The sequence below is a fragment of the Aquarana catesbeiana genome, linkage group LG01 (assembly GCF_042186555.1).
Source record: "Aquarana catesbeiana isolate 2022-GZ linkage group LG01, ASM4218655v1, whole genome shotgun sequence".
Classification (NCBI taxonomy): domain Eukaryota; kingdom Metazoa; phylum Chordata; class Amphibia; order Anura; family Ranidae; genus Aquarana; species Aquarana catesbeiana.
Window position 1 is genome coordinate 222,138,939 of NC_133324.1, and position 22,794 is coordinate 222,161,732.

Consider the following 22,794-nt stretch of genomic DNA (forward strand, 5'->3'; position numbering starts at 1 on the left):
AATGACCCCAAACACACCTCCAAGATGACCAATGCCTTGCTAAAGAAGCTGAGGGTAAAGGTGATGGACTGGCCAAGCATGTCTCCAGGCCTAAAGCATATTGAACATCTGTGGGCATCCTTAAACGGAAGGTGGAGGAGTGTAAGGTCTCTAACATCCACCAGCTCCGTGATGTCATCATGGAGGAGTGGAAGAGGACTCCAGTGACAACCTGTGAAGCTCTGGTGAACTCCATGCCCAAGAGGGTTAAGGCAGTGCTGGAAAATAATGGTGGCCACAGAAAATATTAACACTTTGGGTCCAATTTGGACATTTTCAGTTAGGAGTGTACTCACTTTTGTTGCCCGCGGTTTAGACATTAATGGCTGTGTGTTGAGTTATTTTGAGGGGAAAGCAAATTTACACTGTTATACAAGCTGTACACCCACTACTTTACATTGTAGCAAAGTGTTATTTCTTCATTGTTGTCACATGAAAAGATAGAATAAAATATTTACAAAAATATGAGCGGTGTGCTCACTTTTGTGAGATACTGTAGGTGGGGTAGTTTCAAGGTGGTAATCTGTCCAAAGAGTATGGAACGGGCTCACATTATCCCATGGTAAGTCTGGAAAGTCACACAGACTAAATGTGAGACAAAGGGAAAGGGAGCACAAACATACCCATAAGTGGCCTTAGATGGTAAATAACATTCAAATCACAGCTGACACTGATGGTAATTCTTTCAACAGTATATATGTATGTATGTATGTATATATATATATATATATATATATATATATATATATATATATATATATATTTAGTCACATATTTTTCATTACGCAGTCTACTGTAGGGTTCTAAACACCCTTGAAAAACATTACAAAGATACATAGTAATGAGCCAATCTTGTTTTCTGTGCAGCTGCTTTAATACTCCTTATCAGCCTCATGGCTATGAATTATGTTAGTGAAACTAAGATGAGAAATATGGCAATGATGATTTGAGTAAGATAAGTATGTTATTTACGGAAACCATAAAATTGGATCCACAAGGACATTTTTTCACATATAATGTTAATTTCTGTTCATTTTTGTATCAAAATACAAGGAAACAGCTATACAACAGCCCTCCTTGTCAAGTAAACACAGTTAAAATGAAAAGATACTTACCTTAGACCCTCTGGCCCACTCACCCAGTCACCAATACTAAACCTCTGATTAAGCCCTAGGGTTTGGCCTAAGGGTGGGGACTTTGTCTACAGTCAGCTACACGCAATAAATTTACTAGTGGGACTTCTGTTAAGTGCAGCCTCGTTCTCGATTTTTGCTGTAGATATTGAGCTAGGGGAGCTCCTGGGACATTCACCCAGAGCAGTGGACTTCCCAAGAGGCTGTTTTAGGAGCTTGGAGTGGTGCAGTTTTAATTTTGGCATGTCCCTTTTGCTAGTTTCAAACAGATCAGAGTGGCTGCCATTGTTGCTTTTTTTTGTCACCAACTAGATCATTCAGAATCACTGTAGGAGGACTCTGAAAAACCTGATTCCAGCGCTAGAAAAAGGTCATCCCCCCCCCCTCAGTTGTTCTGGTCCTGATGCCAAATATCATGAGAATGAGCCCCTGCATTGTGCGTTCTTTTTTTTGTATTTGTTTTTACCTAGCATTTTGGGGGTGCAGGCTAAACAGCTGTTCCTTGTATTTTAAAAGGGAGATCCTAGTGTTAAAGTACCTGGTATACAGGGTGACTCTGTAGGTACTTTAATATTATTTGTGCCAACGTCCCCGACAATATGTAGGAGGCATCAAGGGGCTAAATAGTGGGACTTTGAGGGCACAACCATAATAGACTACAAAAAGTATAAAAAACTTAATTTTTATTAATAGCATACAAAAAACATAGAGAATAGACATGAGAGTTTAAAAACACATCTGATATAGGCATACAACTCAGTTAAATACACCATAATGAATCCTATCCTGCAGTCTCCTAGATAATTCTCTATAACTATGTACAGACAATTTAACCAGTAATTACGGGTAAGAGAAAGGGTACACTTCCCCTGTAAAGTTGAATTTAAGAGAGTACTGCAGGTCTGGTGTTCCAAGGTGGTGTAGTCTCTAATTGCTCTACATGTTTCACGTTGACAAGGAACGCTTCTTCAGGAGCTAGAGGTTCAAATGGATATGAGGAAAAGGAAAATGCTCACAATAGTGAATTTAATCAATGCATCGCTGAACAGCGATCAAAGGTAAAAATATATATCTGAAAGGAGGTCGGATGGACAGCAAACAGGAGCAGGGGCCTCCCAAATGTATATCACATCAAGTGATTATAGGTAAGCAGAGTAGCTTGTGTGGGCTGCAGTTCCCACAGTAACAACACGAGGATCTGGGAGTGCTCCGTCCTCTTAGATTGCTGCCAGGTTGTATGTCTGTTCCTTGTATTTTGATGCAAGGTCTGTTTCAACTTCTAAAAAAAGCCAAAAATAAATGTCTGTGTGGACACAGAGTATGTAAGTAAGTAACATAGCTACTGTTTAACTACTTCGCATGTTACCTTTCTCTTAAAAAGTCCAATTTGCATCTGTAGGAAGAAAGAACTACTAAAATACAAAATTCCACATACTGGCAGCAGCAAATGAGAAAGAAAAAGAAAAATAATTAGATATTTGAGAATGGAAACTATTAGACTTTGAAATGCCTTATCATGAGCACTAGAAAAAGAGAAGGCTTCCCCCAATGCTCCAGAGGTTTCAGACAGAAGGGTACATACAGCCTTTCATATATGGTGGACATGTCTAAAAGTTAAAAGGTTTTGGATATGTGTCTATAATTTCATTTACTCTCTTACCCAAGCAAACCTCAAAAAAAATATAACATTAATTTTTTTAGCAGAAAGAATTTCTATCGCCAGATCGTGGAGGTCTCCCACAATTCTGTTTGAAATGTTGAAAGCCTAACTGTCGTGAATGCCTCTGCCATCTTGCATGATAAAATTGCCTAATATGAAAAAATAGGGGACCCTTGGATCAAATATTTACCTGATGCCACTTGACTATCTTGTATGGGCAATTATCTTTTTTTCTACCCCCCCCCTTTTTTTCTTTTCCTCCTCTCTCACTTCTTCTTGGTGCTTTCTTTAAATCATTCCCCCAGCATGCACGGTAGTGATGTCATTGCGGCTCCGGCTAGTCCAATAGCCAGAACCCAGAAGAAAGACAGGGGGAATATGTCAGCCATCTCAGCAGTGACATTACAGCGCTGGAGGGCTTCGTTCCAAGGTGAGTATTTCATAATGTGCCATGCCATTGCTTTGCAGGTTTATTTATTTATTTATTTTTGCAACGTCCACGGTTTACAACTGCTTTAAAGCTTGTAGAAGAAGTTTTTATTCTTCTCTGACTGTCCTATGAGGCTGCATGATCCCCGACCCTCTGTCTGGACAGTACTGATTGGTCCTGTGGCGATCACATGCATGGTCCCAAAAAAACTCTCTAGCACTAAACTGAGCATTTGCAGAGTGCCCCTAAGGAGATGGATTGGGGACTGTGGAAGAAGGGGAGGATCAGAGAAGACAGGATCAAACAGCCTTTTTAAACAATGTGCAGGATTAACCCTTTAGATTCCACAGTGAGTATAATAAGCATGCTTTACTGCATATACAGATTGATTTTTACTTTTGTGGGTTTAGTAAGACTTTAACACAGTGTGCCTGGTAGATTGATTGGCCTACTGAAAATCTGTAACCAGCACCTCATTTTTACTTTTTTTTTTGATTGGATTGTGTCTGACAATCCTATACTTTAAGTCCTGTGCCCAGCTGCTGACCAACTGCTCTTGAATGCTTTGATTGCTAACAATGAACACTTCAGAAGCTTGCCAATTAACTGCAATACTGGTTCCAATCTCTGGCCAACTATGAATATAGTCAGAGATCTTTTATTTACTGACTTACTTTTCAAGTTCAGCATTGAGCTCCTCTTCAAATTTCCGGGCAAGCTTTGTAGCAGTCTCATCTTTCCACTTGCCCATGTTCCTCTGAATGGCTCTCAGCTCATTGTCTTTCTCCCGGAGTTGCTGCCGCAAGGATTGGTTTTCAGCTCCACCTGACTCTCGGAGCTGATCTCTCTGTAGATTGGTGATTTCCTCTATGTGCTCCTGAGAGGGTTAGCGCAAAACAGTAGGGCTTATGAACAGAAAAATAAAGGAATGACTGCATACTATTATGTTCTTCATTTGTAATACAATAGTAATATTAATCTCCAATAAAAAAATGACTAATAGTGTCTGCAAATACATTCCATATGCAGCAAATATTTTCTTCCATTGGGGTACCCCTGCAAGGGGTGGACTCTCCATAGACTCCCTACCCAGTGCTTGCTTTCCATTGTTGGATGGCAGCATACCAGAACTTCGACTGTGAGCTCATGGTGCACATGGTGTGCAGAATGTAGCTGGGGTCAGGGACTCCTCAGGACCACAGAAAATGTGTTGCTGACTACTAAGGGCATGTGCAGGCACCTTTTATGGCCTGTTCTAAAGATATTATATAGTTTTGCATACATTGAGAATAGGAGATTTCCAATCTAAATACAACATCTGTGAACATTCAAACAAGCTTTTCTCCTAAACCTTATATTCAAATAATCTGTTTTACAACAATCTACCATTTACAATCTGTTTGGTATTTTGTTCCTACTCCCTGTTGAAAAAGAGGAGCAGCACAGTTCATATTTTTAATTATAACAGAGGAATATGACTATTTCAGACCTAAAGAACATGTAAAGTATTTCTCAGAAAAATATATTTTATACCATGAGGGTAATTAAGAGAGAAAGCTATATGTTTTTTCAAACTAAGCATTCATCCATGTGTCACTGCTTTGGCTTTACAGTAAGCTTATGATCAGGAAAACTTCTACCATCCTTTTATAATTGGGTGAAATGCCTGTGAACTAATGGGATTTCTACACGAAGTACAAGAAGATAAATGGGGTTGTGTGCATATTACTTATGTTCATCCTGGAGCTGCTAAAGAAGGAGCCCATGTGACCTGCTTGGTAGAAGCATGGTAGAAGCATAATCCGCATTCAGTGAGGCTTTTTTTTTTTTAAATCTGCTTGATCAGAAAAAAGGCCGGGAGGATAAAAAATCCATACTTGTGCACCTTATATACTGTAGAATTATTGACCTAGAGAATTCTTTAGCAGAATCTCTTTGAAGTCTTGAACAGGTAACTCTTTACAGATATTTACACATTCACTAATCACCTGTATTAACCTTTCCTTTAACAGTTCCAGTGCTTTCTCCTTCTCTAATTGTAGCTGTTCTTTTAACTGTTGCAGCTCTCGTTCCTGGTAAATAGGAAGTGAAAAAAAATATTTTGTATTTATTAGTTTGCAAACAAACATCACATTGATATAGAAGATTGCGGTTTCATTTATTTTTGTATTACTGGTATAATGTTATGTTACTATATTACTTTGTACAGCACTCTGGAAGGGGGGCCCTTACCACTTCTGCTGTGATTATCTGCATTGACTTTTGTATAGGACATCCTCTGCCTGCAGATCAGTCTGCTTACAAGTATTTTTGAGTCCATTTAGCATTCTGCCATTTCACCCTGTGTTGATGAAGGGGGATTTTATACCCCCCCCCCCCCCCCAAAAAAAATGTGTTGCTTGTCATCTGCCCCGCTGCTTGTTTTAACTAGTTTAATAATAAAGGCTTTGGAAGGATTTTTTATTTGGCACTCACTTTGATCCATTACACTGCCAAACACAAGCCAATTGGGCTCAATTAATGATTTTGTCCCCATTTTAATAACCAGTGAAAATCCATGTTGAGCTCCATGCCACCACTACCTGACAGTGGTTCTAACCCCTCACCACTCTATCCAAACCTAAAAAAGGTTTTTCTCTTACCTTAAGGCCTGGTTCACACCTATGCATTTTTAGTGCTTTTTGCATTTTGCATATTTGCACTACAGAACGTGTTCCATAAGAAAACCATATTAAATGGACTGTAGTGCAAATCTGCAAAATGCAAAAAGCACAAAAAATGCATAGGTGTGAATCAGGCCTGAGGAAGTACTGGGCAATTGCTTCAGTAGCTCATGTGGAAGAATTTGTTTTCATGAGATTCCATCTAACTAATTCTACTATACTATGGCATATTTGTTGGAATTCTATATATAAATCAGTGTGGATGTAAATGAGTGTTAATAGTGGAGACATTTAACATTTTTTTAATAAAGAAAAAACAAAAACAACTAAACACATATAAGGAGTTAACTGCCCTGTTTCGCTCACCTTCTCTCTTTGCACATGAAGGACGGTGCGCTTTTGTGCCTCAACTTCCTGCTGTAACTCATGGATGCACTGGTTGGTTTCCTCACTTACACCATGCAGCAGCTGTATTGCTTGGTTGGTGGATAGGCGGGATGGACTCCTGTAAGAGATATCACCCGTTGTTGTGATTACTTTATTCTGTTATAGTCATTGTTCTTCTAACCGCTTCCAGACCAGCAATGTACCCGAATGTCACTAGACTTCAACTGGTTATACTAGGATGATGTCTGAAGCCGCAGCTCCCCCCCCCCTTCTGCCACTTCTCGGGCTCTCCTGTCCCACCTGGAGACCCGAGCGACTAGCCGGAGCTTCCGTTGGCTGATCTGAATGCCAAACAAAGCGCAGATTGGTTTTGATCGGCTCTCAGCTATGGTAACCTGGAAGAGATGACCTGACATCACTTCAGGTTCACCCAGATGTCAATGGCGCCATTTTCAAAAATCAAAAGCATTCGAAAACACTGATCTTGGTGTGATCAAATGCTTTTAAGAGCAGAGGGGGTATTTTGAGGTCTTATAGACCCCAGTTCTCTCCATAAAGAGTACCTGTCACATGCCTATTGCTGTCACAAGGATGTTTACATTCCTTGTGAAGGCAATAAAAGTGCTATTTTTTTTAAAGCAACAGTGTAAAAATAAAAAAAAATATATAAATACAAAAAAAAAAAAATAAAAATAAAGATTAAAGTGCCCCCCCCCCCCCATGCAAAGATGAATGCACGCGTCCCACACCAACACACAAACAGTGATAACCCCACACATGTAAGGTATCACCGCGAACATCAGATCATAGGCAGCAATTCTAGCACTGGACCTCCTCAGTAACTCTAAAGTGGTAATCTGTAAAGGCTTTTAAAGCCTCGCCTATGGATAGTAAAATAGGGTTATATATTGTGTTTTTTTGCATTAAAATTCAAAAAAATTGTATTTTTCCCAAAAAATTGCATTTGAAAAACCGTACTTTACTTTGTGACATAAAAAATTGCAACACCCACCAATTTATTCTCTAGGACCTCTGCTTTAAAAGAATGTATCATGTTTGGGGGTTCTAAGTAATTTCTAAGCAAAAAAATACTTGTTACAAAACAATTGTAAACAAAAAGTGCCAGAAAAGGCCTGGTCTGGAAGTGGATAAATTGTCACTTACCCGTGTCTGCTGTGTGATGGGCTCTGCATTTTAGACCACCCTGGAGCAGAATGGATACGTTCACATGCTGTGCTGATCTCTCTGGCTAAGGCTCTCTCTGATCGTTCAGCCTGGGCCAGTGCTTCTCTCTCTCTGAAAATGGATTCATTCTTTTCTGCTCTCAGTACATGTTGCTCATTCTCCATTTCCTGAATTCTGTGTTTTAGACGTTCCATGTCCCGCTCCTTTTCCTAAACAACAGAACACATCTAGATCAGCTACATTCCTTAAGAATATAAATACTTCACATATACTAGATTTAAAAGTCTTGCGGGTATTTTCCATCAATCCGGACTATAATTTTACATTCTCACATTTCTACTATAACACCTAAGCAGCAGGATAAAGCATTTGTGTGCATCTGTGCACCCAAGCAAGTTTGGCCCATGATGCCAGCCATGTAAAAGATATTGAGCTCAGCCTGATACAGGATTTAACGTCTCAAAGGGTCAGTCTACTGCAAGGACAATTAGACTTTTCAGATCCTAGCATGAACTACTATTTCTACCTCCTTTCAGTGGAAAAAACAGCCTATATATAAATTTACCCAGATGTATTTAAGGTTGACACTTTTCTGGCATTTTAAGCACTTAGGTCTTTATTTAAAACTAATAAATATTTATTAAATAATTGATTAATGGGGCTTACCAACATTATGACCTGTTCATTAACACAAATGCTACATTAAAGGTTTGCATACTAATACAGGCAAATCAAAGGATCTCTTAGCTAATTAGCACAACTTATTCCAGACACACTTGTGTAAGTTCCTGTTCGAGCCTCCTCAGCTCCTCTTGCTTCTCTTCTTTCAGTACCACTCTTAGTTCATCCAGAGCTTCTTGCTTCTCGCGCTGTAGAGCACGCTGGTGAATCTCATGCTCCTGAATTATCTATTGATAAAATCAGGCCAAATGTTAATTAATACAGTGCATATACAAGGGAGATGATATATATATATATTTACTTTACTATATGTATTTCTAGTGTATCAACGTATGGAAGTTAGATGGTCGGCATGACCACCAACCAACTAACTTTTGCCAAACGAAAAGCCAACAATGGCAGCATGGCCATGGCCATAAGTATCATGGCAACATGATACTTATTGGTAATCATGTGACGCCCCCTCTGTGGTTAAACAAGAACTACGTGATCAGATACTATTAGTGCATTAATACCCTATGTGTTAAATGAACACGCTTTACATCAAACATAAAGAGAACATTAATATAAATTGACAATCCACATTAAATAACCAAATCTTCGCCCATATAACAACAATCATTAAAATCAAGTCCTAAAGTGAAACATCCACACCAATCCCTCCTTCGCTGTGTGCTCAAACGTTATAGTATATCGACACCTGTCAGGTCACCTTGAGGCTAGGTGACAGATACACACCGTTGGGATCAGGAGTACACCGCAAGGCAGTGGACCCTACGGCTGACTGCTGTGGATGGGAGTCCTTGTATAAGGAAGGCAGGGCCGCTGGAACACCAACACGGATCCCACCGGGTTAGAGCGTAGGATTCCCTGGGGCGCGGAGTCTAAGAGCCAGCAGGTGTTCACCAGAGCCTCTAGTGGTGAGGATGGACTGAGCTGCAACTGGCTCCAGGTCGCGACCCCCAGGGTCCCCCAGCTCACACCCACAGTAGGCAACAGAAGGATAGGGATAGTAAAGGAATAAGCCAAGGTCAGGGCCACAAGCAGACAAGGACAACAGAGTACACGCCAAGGTTCAGGGTCACAGGCAAACAGGGATAGTCGGGGACACGCCAAAAGGTCAGGGTCACGAGCAGACAGGAATAGTATAGAACACGCCAAGGTCGGTAACAGAAATAAACGTAGAGCACACGGCAGGCAGGAACAGGAAGCCAAACACACAAAGGTTGATCAGCAGGGCTGACCTGCAGTGCAGAGGTTAATATAGAGTTCTCTGATAGGAGCTGGGGTGGAGCCATGCTAGAGGAGAGTTAATAAAAGCAGTCAGGTGAGAGACAGCTGGAGATGAACACATGGAGACAGGTAAGCTGACAAACAAACTCTATTGCATAACCATAACAACACCGTCATGCAATTGTAACCCACCACCTTCACTTCAATGCAATCACCTCAGGGCATGGACCTAAGAACATATGTTGCTAGGTCAAATGGATATGGTGGTGTCTCTCTTCACAGGTATTCTTACGGAGTAATACCATCCTCTGTGGTAATGATAGGTTGGTACCTTTTTACGGGACCCTCAGCCTCTATTCCTCTGCTCTCATTCATTCAAAAAGAACACAGGGTGTTTATCCATAGTGCAGTATATAAAAAAAATCCAGGTTTATTAAAAGAAATGCACTTACATTAAAGCAAGGTAATTGTGCCTTTAAAACACAATTTACAGCCATGATCCAACACTCGTGGGGAAGTCACAAGGACAGTGACATAACACGTGGGAGGAGCCGGGTAACGCTGAAGCCGCCGAATGTTGGATCGAGGGTGTATACTATGTTTTAAAGGATGTTTTAAAGTATGTTAGTGTTGATATCACTACTAGTGTTGATAGTACATACTATAACGTTTGAGCAAGCAGTGAAGGAGGAGTTGGTGTGGATATTTCACTTTGGGACTTGATTTTAATATGATTGCCTTCATAGTGTTTATGGACTTACATCACATCATGGAGGAGTTGGTTATTTAATGTGGATGTGGATTGTCAACTTATATTAATGTTCACTCTATATCTGATGTAAATCGTTGCAAAATACATTATGTTTATTTAACACATAGGGTATTAATGCACTAATAGTATCTGATCATGTAGTTCTTGTTTAAGCATAGAGGGGGTGCCGTATAATTACCAATAAGTATTACATCCACTTGCGGGAACGCATATGTATGTGAGCAGCACCCTTCATTTATATAGGTTTTCACAATAAGGGTAAAGGTAGCACAGAAGTGTCCACAAGATCATATTGTTTACACCATGGAAAACATGAATAAGGCTTCTCAGATAACTGAGTAGTAAAAAAACCAAAACAAAATTCCAACTGCTACTGCAATAACTAATATATCCAAGTTAGAAGTATTTGACAGGGGTATCTTATAGAGTGAATTTGGGGTCTTATTAGACATGATGGGCATAACTTATTAGTTACGAGGTTAGAATTAACTGAAATTATACATTTTGGTGAGTCTTTTACAGCATGCCTCAAGTAAGCTAGTTAGTTTTGATAGAGTGATAAAAGGTTAGAATCCCTGTTGAATTTGTACAGCTATCCAAGGCTCTGTTAGAAAGATATCCTTTCACGTACATCACCGGTAAAGTTTTCACCAAAGAGGACACGAGAGAAGATGCTCCTGCCATTTTGGCCATTGAGCTTCACGCATCTGCCGTTCTATAAACGCACACTTTTGCACGTGTTCATGATACACTTAGATGTGAATAGAACCTTAATCACAATTGTGCTAACATCATCCTGAGGTCTGTATTATCATAGTATCTTACATTTTGGAGGTCAGCAGATGTCTTCTCCAGTGCCATAGATGTCCTGCGCTCCCTTTCCAAAGCTTCTCTCAGATCTGCTAGGTCTCGTAGCTTCTCTTCTTCCAATGTGTGCCTAAGTATCTGAAGTGCATCTCTCTTTTCATTTTCCCACTTCTTCTGCTCCCGCAGCAGTGTATTGTGCACCTGGTTGGCAAGAAACAGTAAGACCAAAACAAAACTTGCACATCATGTTGTTGTGTAGAGTAGTAGTAGTGATAGGTGGTAAAATGTAAAAACATATCCCTTACCAACTCTCTTGCTTCTTGTTTTAATTCTACAGCCAGCTTCTTCATTGTATCTTTCTGTGACTTGAGAGCATCCTTCAGTTTTGTTATTTCTTTATCCTTCATCTGAAATATGGACATACTATATTTGCTAAAAGAGCCCAACAAGACAGATACTAAAGTGTAGCACTTGACATTTTTAACCACACAAAAATGACTTTGCCTTTAGAGCAATCTTAACTCAGATGTATTTGTTGCGAATGTTGAGTTTTAAGGCTGGACTTCAGGCATACAGCTAAATACACATATGAAATGCATATATGGAAGCTGTTTTGCCTACCAAAGGATTTGCATTTCTGTCCATCCAGTCTTGAGATTTGCACAGCTCTACTACACAGCACAGTGACACGTACAAGTCTTGTCCCTCCCCCACTTTGTAACCAGACACAGAAAAAAGAATCACTTTACACTGTTTGCATGTATAAAAACATACATTTGTAAAAGATCCTTGGGAGGTGCTTCTACACAAACCAGTAGAGGGCGTTTACAAATGAGAACGCACTCTTGTGACATATATATTCTCGGCCACGAAACAGATGATTGCAAAAGCGCGGACGACAGCGATTCTCAAGTTCAACTAAGTGAAAAGTTGGATACACGGCACTCTAGTGAATGAAAACATGATGGGCATCTTAACTGATACCCATAATATTTTTTTATGTACCTGGCAGCCCTGGTTAGATTACTTTCCATCAACCCAACCACCTATGCGCTTCCTGGAACTGTAGTCTATAACGGTGTGTTAATATTTCTGTAGCAAGCCCCCCCCCCCTCCTTTTTTTTCTCTCTCTCTCTCGCCCCTCTCTCTCCTTTATTTTGTCATCTCTTAATTTTGATCCTCTCCGCCTTGGAATTGGCCCTTTGCCCACAGGCAAGAGCGGTACCCCTTATTGATCTCATGGACAATGATATTGTTTCCAGTTCTGTGGTTCCCAGCTGAAGGGCCCTCTCTTTGGACGTGAAGCATATCGCAATCTCAAGCATGGCTCTAATATTTCTCCACCTTATAATTTAATGTTGCTTGGTTATTTCTTTATCATTACATCATTGCTTATTTTTCAAAATTTGCGAAGAGAAACTTCTTTTGAATTTGTACATGTTATCGTACATTCTTCTCGCACTATGCAAGTGTCTATGTGTCTGTTTCTAATACAATTCAAGTGAAAGAAAAAAACATACATTTAATGATGTATAAATGAATACCGAGTGCCATTCATTTGTATCTTCTATATCTGCCTTGAGTTCAGCTTTAAAGCGGGGTTCCACCCAAATTTTGAACAATATCTGTATGTATTCTCTTCCTTGCCTAGATGCTGACATGCCGTTTAAAAAAATTTAAATCGCCGTAATTACCTTTTATTTTTCTATTCTTCTTTGCACTTCCTGGTTCTCCTCCCATGGGAGTAGGCGTGTTTCTAGCCTCTCCCAGACTCCTGGGAGCTAGTCTCAGGCTTCCCAGGATGCCACTGAGCATGTGCGGGAACGAGCGGTGAATGCTGGGAGCACAGCATTCACCACATCCAGGAAATAAATGCTTGTGGGCTTCAAATGCCCACAATGAAGATGGAAACCGCCTGCAGTGAATAATATAAGTTATTCTTTCCGACTAAATCTGACACAGGCGGACATATTACACGCAATATGTGAGTATGTAATGCTGACAAGAAAAGTTTGTGAATGAACTAAAAAAAAAAAAAAACGATAGATAGGTGGACCCCCGCTTTAATTATTGGTATTTTTAAAGTATAACTTAACTCAGTCACTAAAATCTCATAAACATAATTTCAGTTGTATTTTCATATTTTAAAATCTGCAGCTTTCATTAGGATAACACTTGGTGATCTTGCCCTGAAGGTCTTTGCCCAGGCAGTCCCTGTTATAGGGCGACAGCTACACTCCTTTTATGCACTTGTGTTGTCAACCTGTCACATGTACATTTGTTTGGCACTATAAGTGACCATGCTGACAAACATTTTGCAAGCATGGTCTACCGTTGTCACTGAAGACTGACAATGTTTTATTAACCACCACATGTGAGCCCAAAACACAATAGCCAGAAAAAAAGTTTGTTCAGTTGGACATTTTAATTCATTCTTTTATTGTTCACTAAAGAAAATCAAAGGTAAACCCAGTGACACAGTTCATAGCTTTTCTATGGCTTGTGCTATACAGATTAGCGTGTAAGATACCACCTCATCCCTTTAAACCCGAACACCTTTGAATTACACAGGTTCTGAAGCTAATTAAATGCAGATAAGGCACCAAGTGAGTTTAATTACCACCTTAATCAGCCACAGAACCTGTGTAATTAATATGTGTTCGGGTTTAAAGGGATGAGGTGGCAACCATAGTGTAAGAGCGTGTCAAAAGACTACAACCTTTATCTTATGAGTATATTTTATTCCTGCTGGTAGAATGACAGGTCAGAGGTGATAAAGACACAAAATATGCTCTAGTCTTTCCCTGTGATATCAATCAATTCATTTATGGGTATTACCTCCAGAGAATTTACTACTTTATCCATTTCCTTCTTCAGGGATTCTGCCTGATCTATAAGAGCTTTTGCTTTCACTTGCTCCATCCCTTCTGCAAACTAAAAATGGACAATGCAATAGAATAGGGGTCAAGTCCAGAATAGAAGATTAAACAAATGCTTATCAAAAAAGGCCTTTCTGTCAGATATGCATGTGATCAACTATGTTCTATATAGTAAGAAACTATTCTGTTCTAGGAAAATCATTACCAGGCACTTTAGAGGAATACCTCCAGGAAGCTTCTGCTTTGGAAGGCTTAGGTGTGACGAGTGAGCTATACTTAAAATGGATCTGTGGCCAGAATTTTTTTTTAATAGGGAAAGATTTAAACTCTTGTCAGGTTTTACTGCCATCAGAGGCTTTGATGGACAGATTTGTTTACTTCCTTTCTGGTATAAGACTGTGCTCTGGACAGGAAGTAAGGGGAAATCTCTGTAACGGCAACACATTATGGGAATGCTACAGCTTCTGTCAGCTTTTTATTGTTGTCTGTTTCCAGACAACAGCGGTAACCAATGTCTCCAGAACAGAAAGTCAGAGAATACTCTAATGGAGACCTGTTAGTAGTAAAACCTGACAGAGGTTGTAACTTTTCCCCATTCTAGCCAAAACTAAAATAATTTTTGGGTATAGCTACAGTTTAACCTCTCTGGTGTCCTTTGCTAGATCCATTGCAGCAAATTCTTTGCTCCCACACTCTTCAACTGCTGCTTATGTGCTTCCAGTTCCTGATTTTAATAAACTTCTATGAAGCTGACTAATTAAAAAATGCAGCATGCAGGGAATGGAAGCTGACAAGTAGCAGCCAAACAGCAGGGAGAACTGACATTTTTCAGCAGCATAAGTAGGACAGGTCACCACAGCGTGCAGCTTCCCGAACTGTGAAAAAAAAAAAAAACATAAAATCTACGATCCATGGACCCTAGAATAAAATTATTACTGTTAATAATGTTATCATTGATTTACACATTGCAGCACTAAATACAGAAAGACATACAGGAATTTATCTAATAATATTAAAGCATACACAAATAAATGGAACACTAAGAATTTGAATCTTGGTCAAAAGAACTGCATTATACAAGAGATAACCATATTAGATTTAAAGGAGAGCTGGATACAGGGGATGTGTTTGTGATAACAGTGAAGTGATAGCAGATTTCAGGAAAATAAGATGGTGGGAGAATGAATCCAGGTTATATGATTTAGAGAAATGATGCGTTTTGAGTGTGTTCTTAATAGATTAGTATGGGTTCACAAAAAACAAACATACATACTCACCTAGATGGCTGCAGCATTAATCTCCTGCCAGCTCTACGCCGAGAACTAAGTGATCAAAAATCGATTCAGTGAGCAGAGAGCCAGGGACTGTTAGTCCCTGGCTCTCTGCTCTACCCCTCCAGCGCTCAGTGGGACGCCAGGGCTGTGCAGGGGGCGAGAGAGGCTGGCTCAGGTGGATCCTGACATTATTGTCTGGCTCTGTGACATCAGCTTTAGCCTGCTGTCAGCTGAATCTAGGACACAGAAGTGTAGAATTAAATGCACTCCTGTGATCTTCAGGAGAAGTATGGCAAAAAAGCTTTGACCATACTTCTCCTTGAAAGGACTGGTGAATATATGATGGCATCAGAAAGGAAGTTTTATAAAAAGGCAGTAATAAAAGACTCTCTTAAAAGCCTACTACGAGTGGGAAGTGGTGACCAGAGGGAAATAAAAATGGTTGCATGTCCACCAATGTATTTTTGGACTATGGGCAGCCATGGATAGGGGAGAGAGTAACAGAATTCAGGAAGTAAAGTAAGACATGGGGCTCAGAGTGTCTCAGTAATCAGGGCAGGATACATAGTCTTTGTTAGAAATCCATCCCACACTAACTTCTTGAAAGCCTAGATACAGAGAGTGGCAGGCAGCCTCCAGTGATACCACAAAAGCTAAAGTAAAAAATGACCAGCACATTTAAATTGTCCATTTGAAGATCATTTACTGAAAGAAAATAAAAACAGCTTTTCACCACTATTTCATGGATAAGCAGTTCACTTTTATCAAGGTGGCAGAAAGGACTTTAGAAAATATGGCCAACATACAGTCAGATGCACAGCAAGAATCTTTAGGATCACCACTAGTCTCAGATCCAGTGGCGGCTGGTGCTCCAAATTGTTGGGGGGCGCAAACAAACTGAAAAATTCCAACCCCCCCATCAATTGCAGCCTCAATGTACCATCAAACGCAGCCACTGTGCCATCAAAAGCAGCCACTGTGCCATCAAACGCAGCCACTTTGCCCATCTATTGCTGCCACTGTGCCATCAAATGCCACCACTGTGCCATATCAAATGCTCCCACTGTGCCATCAAATTCTGCCACTGTGCCCCATCAAATACAGCTACTGTGCCCCATCAAATGCAGCCACTGTGCCCCATCAAATGCAGCCACTGTGCAGCATCGAATGCAGCCACTGTGCCCATCATATGCAGCCTCACTGTGCCCATCAAATGCAGCCTCACTGTGCCCATCAAATGCAGCCTCACTGTGCCCCACCAAACGCAGCCACTGTGCCACATCAAATGCTGCCAGTGTGCCCCCCGCCCACTGTCTGTACCTACCCTGTCTCGGTGGCAGTGGGACAGCTCTTCAATGTCTTCTCCCGTCCTCTGCTATGATTGAACGCCAATCACAGCCCCTTTCGTTTCAGCCAATCAGGTGACGGGTAACAGATCCGAGCACCTGATTGGCGGAGAGGCGGTTTAGTGTTAGGAAAGTGAATATTCATTCGCTTTTCTAACACAGCTGAGTGACCTGCGAGCGGCCAGCATGGTGCTTACAGGTCACATTTTTTGATGCCTATTAGAGCCTATGGCTCTAAACAGGTGCTTCAAAGAAAGACCCTGCCACTGTAATTCATGCACCCGACACCCAAAAAGGGTCCGGGCGCCAGAATAGGGGGTGGCAGCGGCGGCCATAGATAGATTCATGCAATGCATGAATATATCTATCTATTGGTGCTAGAGGGGTGGCTGGAGAGAGGGGGCGGCGCCCATGCGCACTTGTAGACGCACCGCCACTGCTCAGATCCCCCTTTGTTTAGCAAAGAGCATTTGTTCAGTTGTCTTAGCATTGTAGATCTATTGCCTTCAGAACTTCTACTACAGCCAAGCCATTCTGAAATTAACTTGTATGTCCAATGTAGTATAACATTTATAAATGTTTCCTAAAACCTGATAAGACAGCTGAGGTCTGAGGTCTAAACCTAGGGTTTAAAGAAAATTGTATTAACGATATGGAATACCTGTGTGCAGGACTATTAACAATTATGTTATAATATAAAATAGCTTGGTGGATATTTTTATTGTTTGTACCACAATTCTCGTTATAGGCCTACATTATGTTAAGATCAGTGACAAGTCACAGATGACACTGCCAGGTGCTACAGGGAGAGGTCACCGGCTGGCATCAACATTTTGCTATGGGACCCCATGATTTAAAGTTGCAGCCTTGATCTCATCCTGTCTCTTTCATGACTTTGCACTATATACAAACACTGTTATCCTATTACAACTGTAACTGGAAGATATGCAGGTAAAATTATTATAAACCAGTGCTTTACCTGTTGGAGCTCTTTTTGTTTTTGATTTTGCATTTCCTCCTTCAGTTTTGCAATGTGTGCCTCCTGAATAAATTAAAAAAAGCTTTATATTAAAACCTAACTCCACTTTTGTTGAGAAAAAAACATTCCCTCCTGGGTGATCTATGTACATTACAAGGATTATAACAATCGTTGATTCCTACCTTTTGTTATTCTGGAGAAATCCATGTGTATTTGACTGTGCCTCTGTGGGTCTAATAGGAGTGGTTTCATAATTATCTATCAGCTGTGGCAGCTGAAGAGCACTAATGAGAAAAACTGCTGGGCCTGCATCCCTTTAGATGTGTTCCTATTGGAAATATCTCACCAAAAATTACATTTCTGTTGCAGCTGATGTCTGAAATCTGACTTGTATCTTAGGCAGATTTCTGGGAAAATTGGTGAGCCAATCATACAAGCAGGAAATTATGTTTCTGGGGAGTGGTCAGTACACATTCTGTGTACAGAACAATTCCAGGTAGCCATATTGCACTGCATTATAGAAAGTTACATCGACTGCAGATTGAAAAGGAAAGGTAACTTTTAATAACATTCAATTACAATATGACCTGTATCATAATTGTACACGCTATATTATTTTTTCTTTATTTGCAATTTTTTTCCCCCACGAAAGTGAAGTTACCCTTTAAGTTTTGTGTACTGTGAAGTACATGAAAATGATCGAAGCAAGCAAGTCATATAATTTTCGTATATTTGTGTCATAACAACACAACAATGCATGTAGAAAGGAACAACCTACGCCTTTTTTTAGCATATGGTATAGTCAAAACAATATACAACAGATTAAAGAAAAAAGTTTTGAAAGTATTAATGCTCTCTCTGCATTGCTGTGACTGCTAACCTAAAAGTCATACAAGCAAGATTGTACTGGGACAAAAAATAGGCCCAGGGATTTTAGACTGGGAAGCCCGATCCCTGGGGGGGAGAGTAAGGGCGAGATGGGGGAGAGTAAAGGCGGAGGGCATTTACGGGGGTGGTCAGTGACAGGATATTCATCCCGAGAAACATCCCCATATAGCAAAGAGACAGCTCCAGATCAGCAAAGAGACAGCCCCAGACCAGCAAAGAGACAACCCCAATCCACCAAAGAGACATCCCCATCCAGAAAAGAGACAGCTCCGGACCAACAAAGAGACAGCCTCAGTCCAGCAAAGACAAAGCCCCAGACTAGCAAAGAGACAGCCCCAGACCGGCAAAGAGACAGCCTCAGCCCAGCAAAGAGACAGCCCCAGACCAGCAAAGAGACAGCCCCAGCCCAGCAAAGAGACAGCCCCAGCCCAGCAAAGAGACAGCCCCAGACCAGTAAAGAAACAGCCTCAGTCTAGCAAAAAGACAGCCCCAGACCAGCAAAGAGACAGCCCCAGACCAGCAAAGAGACAACATCAGTCCAGTAAAGAGACAACCTCAGTCCAGTAAAGAGACAGCCTCAGTCCAGCAAAGAGACAGCCCCAGACCAGCAAAGAGACAGCCCCAGACCAGCAAAGAGACAGCCCCAGACCAGCAAAGAGACAGCAGTAAAGAGACAGCCCCAAACCAGCAAAGAGACAGCCTCAATTCAGCAAAGAGACAGCCCCAGACCAGCAAAGAGACAACCCCAGTCCAGCAAAGAGACAGCCCCAGTTCAGCAAAGAGACAGCCACAGACCAGCAAAGAGACAGCCCCAGACCAGCCCCTTTCCCCACTGCTACAGAGTGCGACTTGGCTGTAACACACACATGATCAGTTTAGGGTTCAGCAAGCTTACTTTCCTCCCTGTGCAGCTGTCAAGATGTGCCGACCGGTGTTAGAGAAGATGGCTGTTGTCCCTTGAGTACAGCTATATATCCAGCGGCAGGCCCTGTGAGGTGTCTCTCTCTTGCAGGCGCTTCCCATGTGTTACAAGAGCCATCTCCCCCCGCCTTCTTCTGCACATCCTAGTTTGCTGGCACGGGGCCTGCTTTAGGCATGGCCACACAGTGAGAGGCGAGTGGCAGCTGCGGTCTGTGTTAGCCCTGTCCAGACCGCAGTTGCCTCCTTACCTCCCGCTGTGCGACAGGCCACTCTTCTTAGGATATGCAGCCAGAGGGGCCCCGACCCACAGGGCAAACGCCTGGTATGCCCTATGGGCAGTCAGAGCCTGTACACAACAAGTACTTGACTTGATGTCTGTTAACTGATGATACTGTGTGTCATCTACCAGCTTGCTGCTTGTACATAGAAAATCGACTTCCCTACCACACTCTCCTTTAGCATTAGTATAGTATTTTATATATTTTCTGTAGGTATTATGGTCAGAATCAAAATGTAGGTCCAAACAACATTTTATTTGTTTTGAATATAGATAGTGGTACTGGATTAAAACCCCTGTTTGGTTCTTACTGTTATCTAGGGCTCCATTGGAGAGATATCTCCCACTTATTGACACACTTTCAACAGACAGGAAGTTAGGGAAAATCTGCAATAGGGACACAGACAGCAATAAAAAGCTAATATGTAATATAGAAATACCTTAGACTGTTGGAGTGAGCACTGAGGTTTGATTGTCTTCGGAATTATTTTTTTACTCAGCTTAGTTGCTCAAGCTAAAATTTACTCACAGGAGTGATTCATCCCTTAAATTGGCCATACACTGATCAAAACCAGAAAAATTTCTATCAGCATGTGGCCATACCCACTTGACAAAAGCCAATTGTTTGATCAACTTCTGTTGATGAGACATATTACAAACTATTTCTCAATCAGTGGCTGCAGCCCATGATCAGTATATTTTGACAGCTGTGGATGCTGCTATGGAATATGTCCCAGCTGGGGGATTCCTCCATCCACCTCATTTGTTGGCTAAGCAAAAAAAAAAAAAACTATGTGTCAGCTATACTCCCCCTCCCTCTACCTATGTTGTATAGACATATCAAGGGAAGTTTCATTCAAAAAGAGAGTCTGAAGGTTAACAGCCTGTACCGGTCTCTCTCTTTAGAAAACCCCTTGTGGTCTGGGAATCTTTTAATACAGGGGCACACAGCAAATGTTTATTTTTAGGTATTATATATCTATATCTAGAGATAGATATATATATCTATATATATAGATATATATATCTATATATATAGACATATAAAAGACTAAGACTAAGACTAAGTCTCTCACAGACTTCAACCAATACAAATCTGCTCTCCAAAAATACTATTCTTTCCTCCACACTGCCAAGCAAACCTATTTTACAGCTCTTATTAACACCTTCTCATCCAGTCCCCGTAAACTCTTCTCTACCTTCAACTCTCTACTTTGTCCTCCACCGCCTCCACCCACTGACTCCCTCACTGCCTGGGAGATCACTAATCACTTCAAAAACAAGATTGATACAATCCGTGATTAATTCTCTACTCTACAGGTATCTCCCCCAGCTAAGACCCCATGTCAACAGGTAGAACTGACACTCCCCCTATTCAAATCTGCTACTACAGTTGTTAAACTCCTTTCTATCGCCCACCTAACCACCTGTCCCCTGGACCCTATTCCCTCTCATATGCTACGGTCGCCCTCTGACTCCATTCTACACTCTCTAACCCACATCTTCAATCTCTTCCTCCCTATGGCATCTTCCCCAATGCTCTAAAACATGCATTGGTCACCCCCATACTTAAAAAGCCCTCCTTGGACCCTACCAATCTTAACAACCTACGCCCTATCTCCTTGCTCCCCTTTTCCTCTAAACTCCTTGAACGCCTGGTTTACAACCAACTGAGTGACCACCTCATTAAAAACAACCTTCTTGATCCCCTTCAATCTGGATTTCGCCCTCAACACTCCACAGAAACTGCTCTTTTAAAACTCACAAATGACCTACTAACTGCAAAAACCAACAGACACTATTCTTTACTCCTACTTCTGGATCTTTCAGCTGCCTTTGACACGGTTGACCACCCCTCCTCCTCAAAAAACTTTACTCCCTCGGTCTCCGTGACTGTGCTCTTCAGTGGCTCTCATCCTACCTATCCCAACGCACATTCAGTGTTACTTACAATTCTACTTCCTCCACTCCTCTTCCCTTCTCTGTTGGGGTCCCCCAAGGTTCTGTTCTTGGACCTATTTTATTATCAATCTACACCTCTTCCCTGGGTCAGCTGATAGCCCCTCACGGCTTTCAATATCATTTCTACGCTGACGACAAACAAATCTATCTCTCCACCCCTTAACTCACTCCATCAGTCTCCTCATGCATCACTAACTTACTAACTGACATATCTGTATGGATGTCACACCACTTCCTCAAACTCAACTTGTCCAAAACCGAGCTTATAATATTTCCTCCCCCACGTGCCTCTTCCCCTGACGTGTCTGTCAAGAGCAATGGCAAAACCATCCACCCGTCCCCACATGTCAGGGTACTAGGTGTTATCCTGGATTCTGAACTCTCCTTCCGGCCCCACATCCAATCACTTTCCAAAGCTTGCCGCCTCAACCTTTGCAACATCTCTAAACTACGTCCCTTTCTAACCAATGAAACCACAAAGCTCCTGATTCACTCCCTGGTTATCTCTCACCTCGACTACTGCAACTCCCTCCTCATTGGCTTACCTTTAAATACACTATCCCCCCTTCAGTCCATCATGAATGCTGCTGCCAGACTCATCCACCTTACAAACCGCTCAGTGTCTGCTACCCCTCTCTGTCAATCCCGGCATTGGCTGCCACTCGCCCAAGGAATTCAATTCAATATACTAACAATAAGTTACAAAGCCATCCACAACTCTGCCCCCAGCTACATCACTAGCCTAGTCTCAAAATACCAACCTAATCGCCCTCTCCGTTCCACCCAAGACCTCCTGCTCTCTAGCTCCCTCATCACCTCCTCCCATATCCGCCTCCAGGACTTCTCCCGAGCCTTGCCCATCCTCTGGAATTCCCTACCCCAATCTGTCAGACTGTCTCCAAATTTATCCACTTTTAGGCGATCCCTGAAAACTTTCCTCTTTAGAGAAGCCTATCCTGCCTCCATCTAACAACTGCACTCTTTTCTCCATTAGCTCATCCCCCACAGCTATTACCCTTTTGTATAACTTGACCCTCCCTCCTAGATTGGAAGCTCTAATGAGCAGGGCCCTCTGATTCCTCCTGTATTGAATTGTATTGTACTTGTACTGTCTGCCCTAATGTTGTAAAGCGATGCGTAAACTGTTGGCGCTATATAAATCCTGTATGATAATAATAGTATTTTATATATATCTATCTATATATATCTATCTATATATATATATATATAGATAGATATATATAGATATATATCTATCTATATATATCTATCTATATA

The 22,794-nt window shown here is 41.4% G+C and overlaps 1 protein-coding gene across 1 annotated transcript in view; it reads right to left on the reverse strand.

Moving 5' to 3' along the window:
- Positions 1–22,794, reverse strand: part of LOC141139271 (uncharacterized) — a 141,930-nt gene that overhangs the window by 9,587 nt on the left and 109,549 nt on the right. Inside the window, exons 17-25 of the mRNA XM_073625230.1 lie at positions 17,469–17,531; positions 13,829–13,924; positions 11,296–11,397; positions 11,009–11,191; positions 8,274–8,405; positions 7,477–7,706; positions 6,292–6,430; positions 5,251–5,334; positions 3,937–4,139 (exon numbers count right to left, since the gene is read on the reverse strand). Of these exons, the coding sequence (XP_073481331.1) occupies positions 3,937–4,139; positions 5,251–5,334; positions 6,292–6,430; positions 7,477–7,706; positions 8,274–8,405; positions 11,009–11,191; positions 11,296–11,397; positions 13,829–13,924; positions 17,469–17,531 (1,232 nt within the window). The remainder of the gene's footprint in view (positions 1–3,936; positions 4,140–5,250; positions 5,335–6,291; positions 6,431–7,476; positions 7,707–8,273; positions 8,406–11,008; positions 11,192–11,295; positions 11,398–13,828; positions 13,925–17,468; positions 17,532–22,794) is intronic.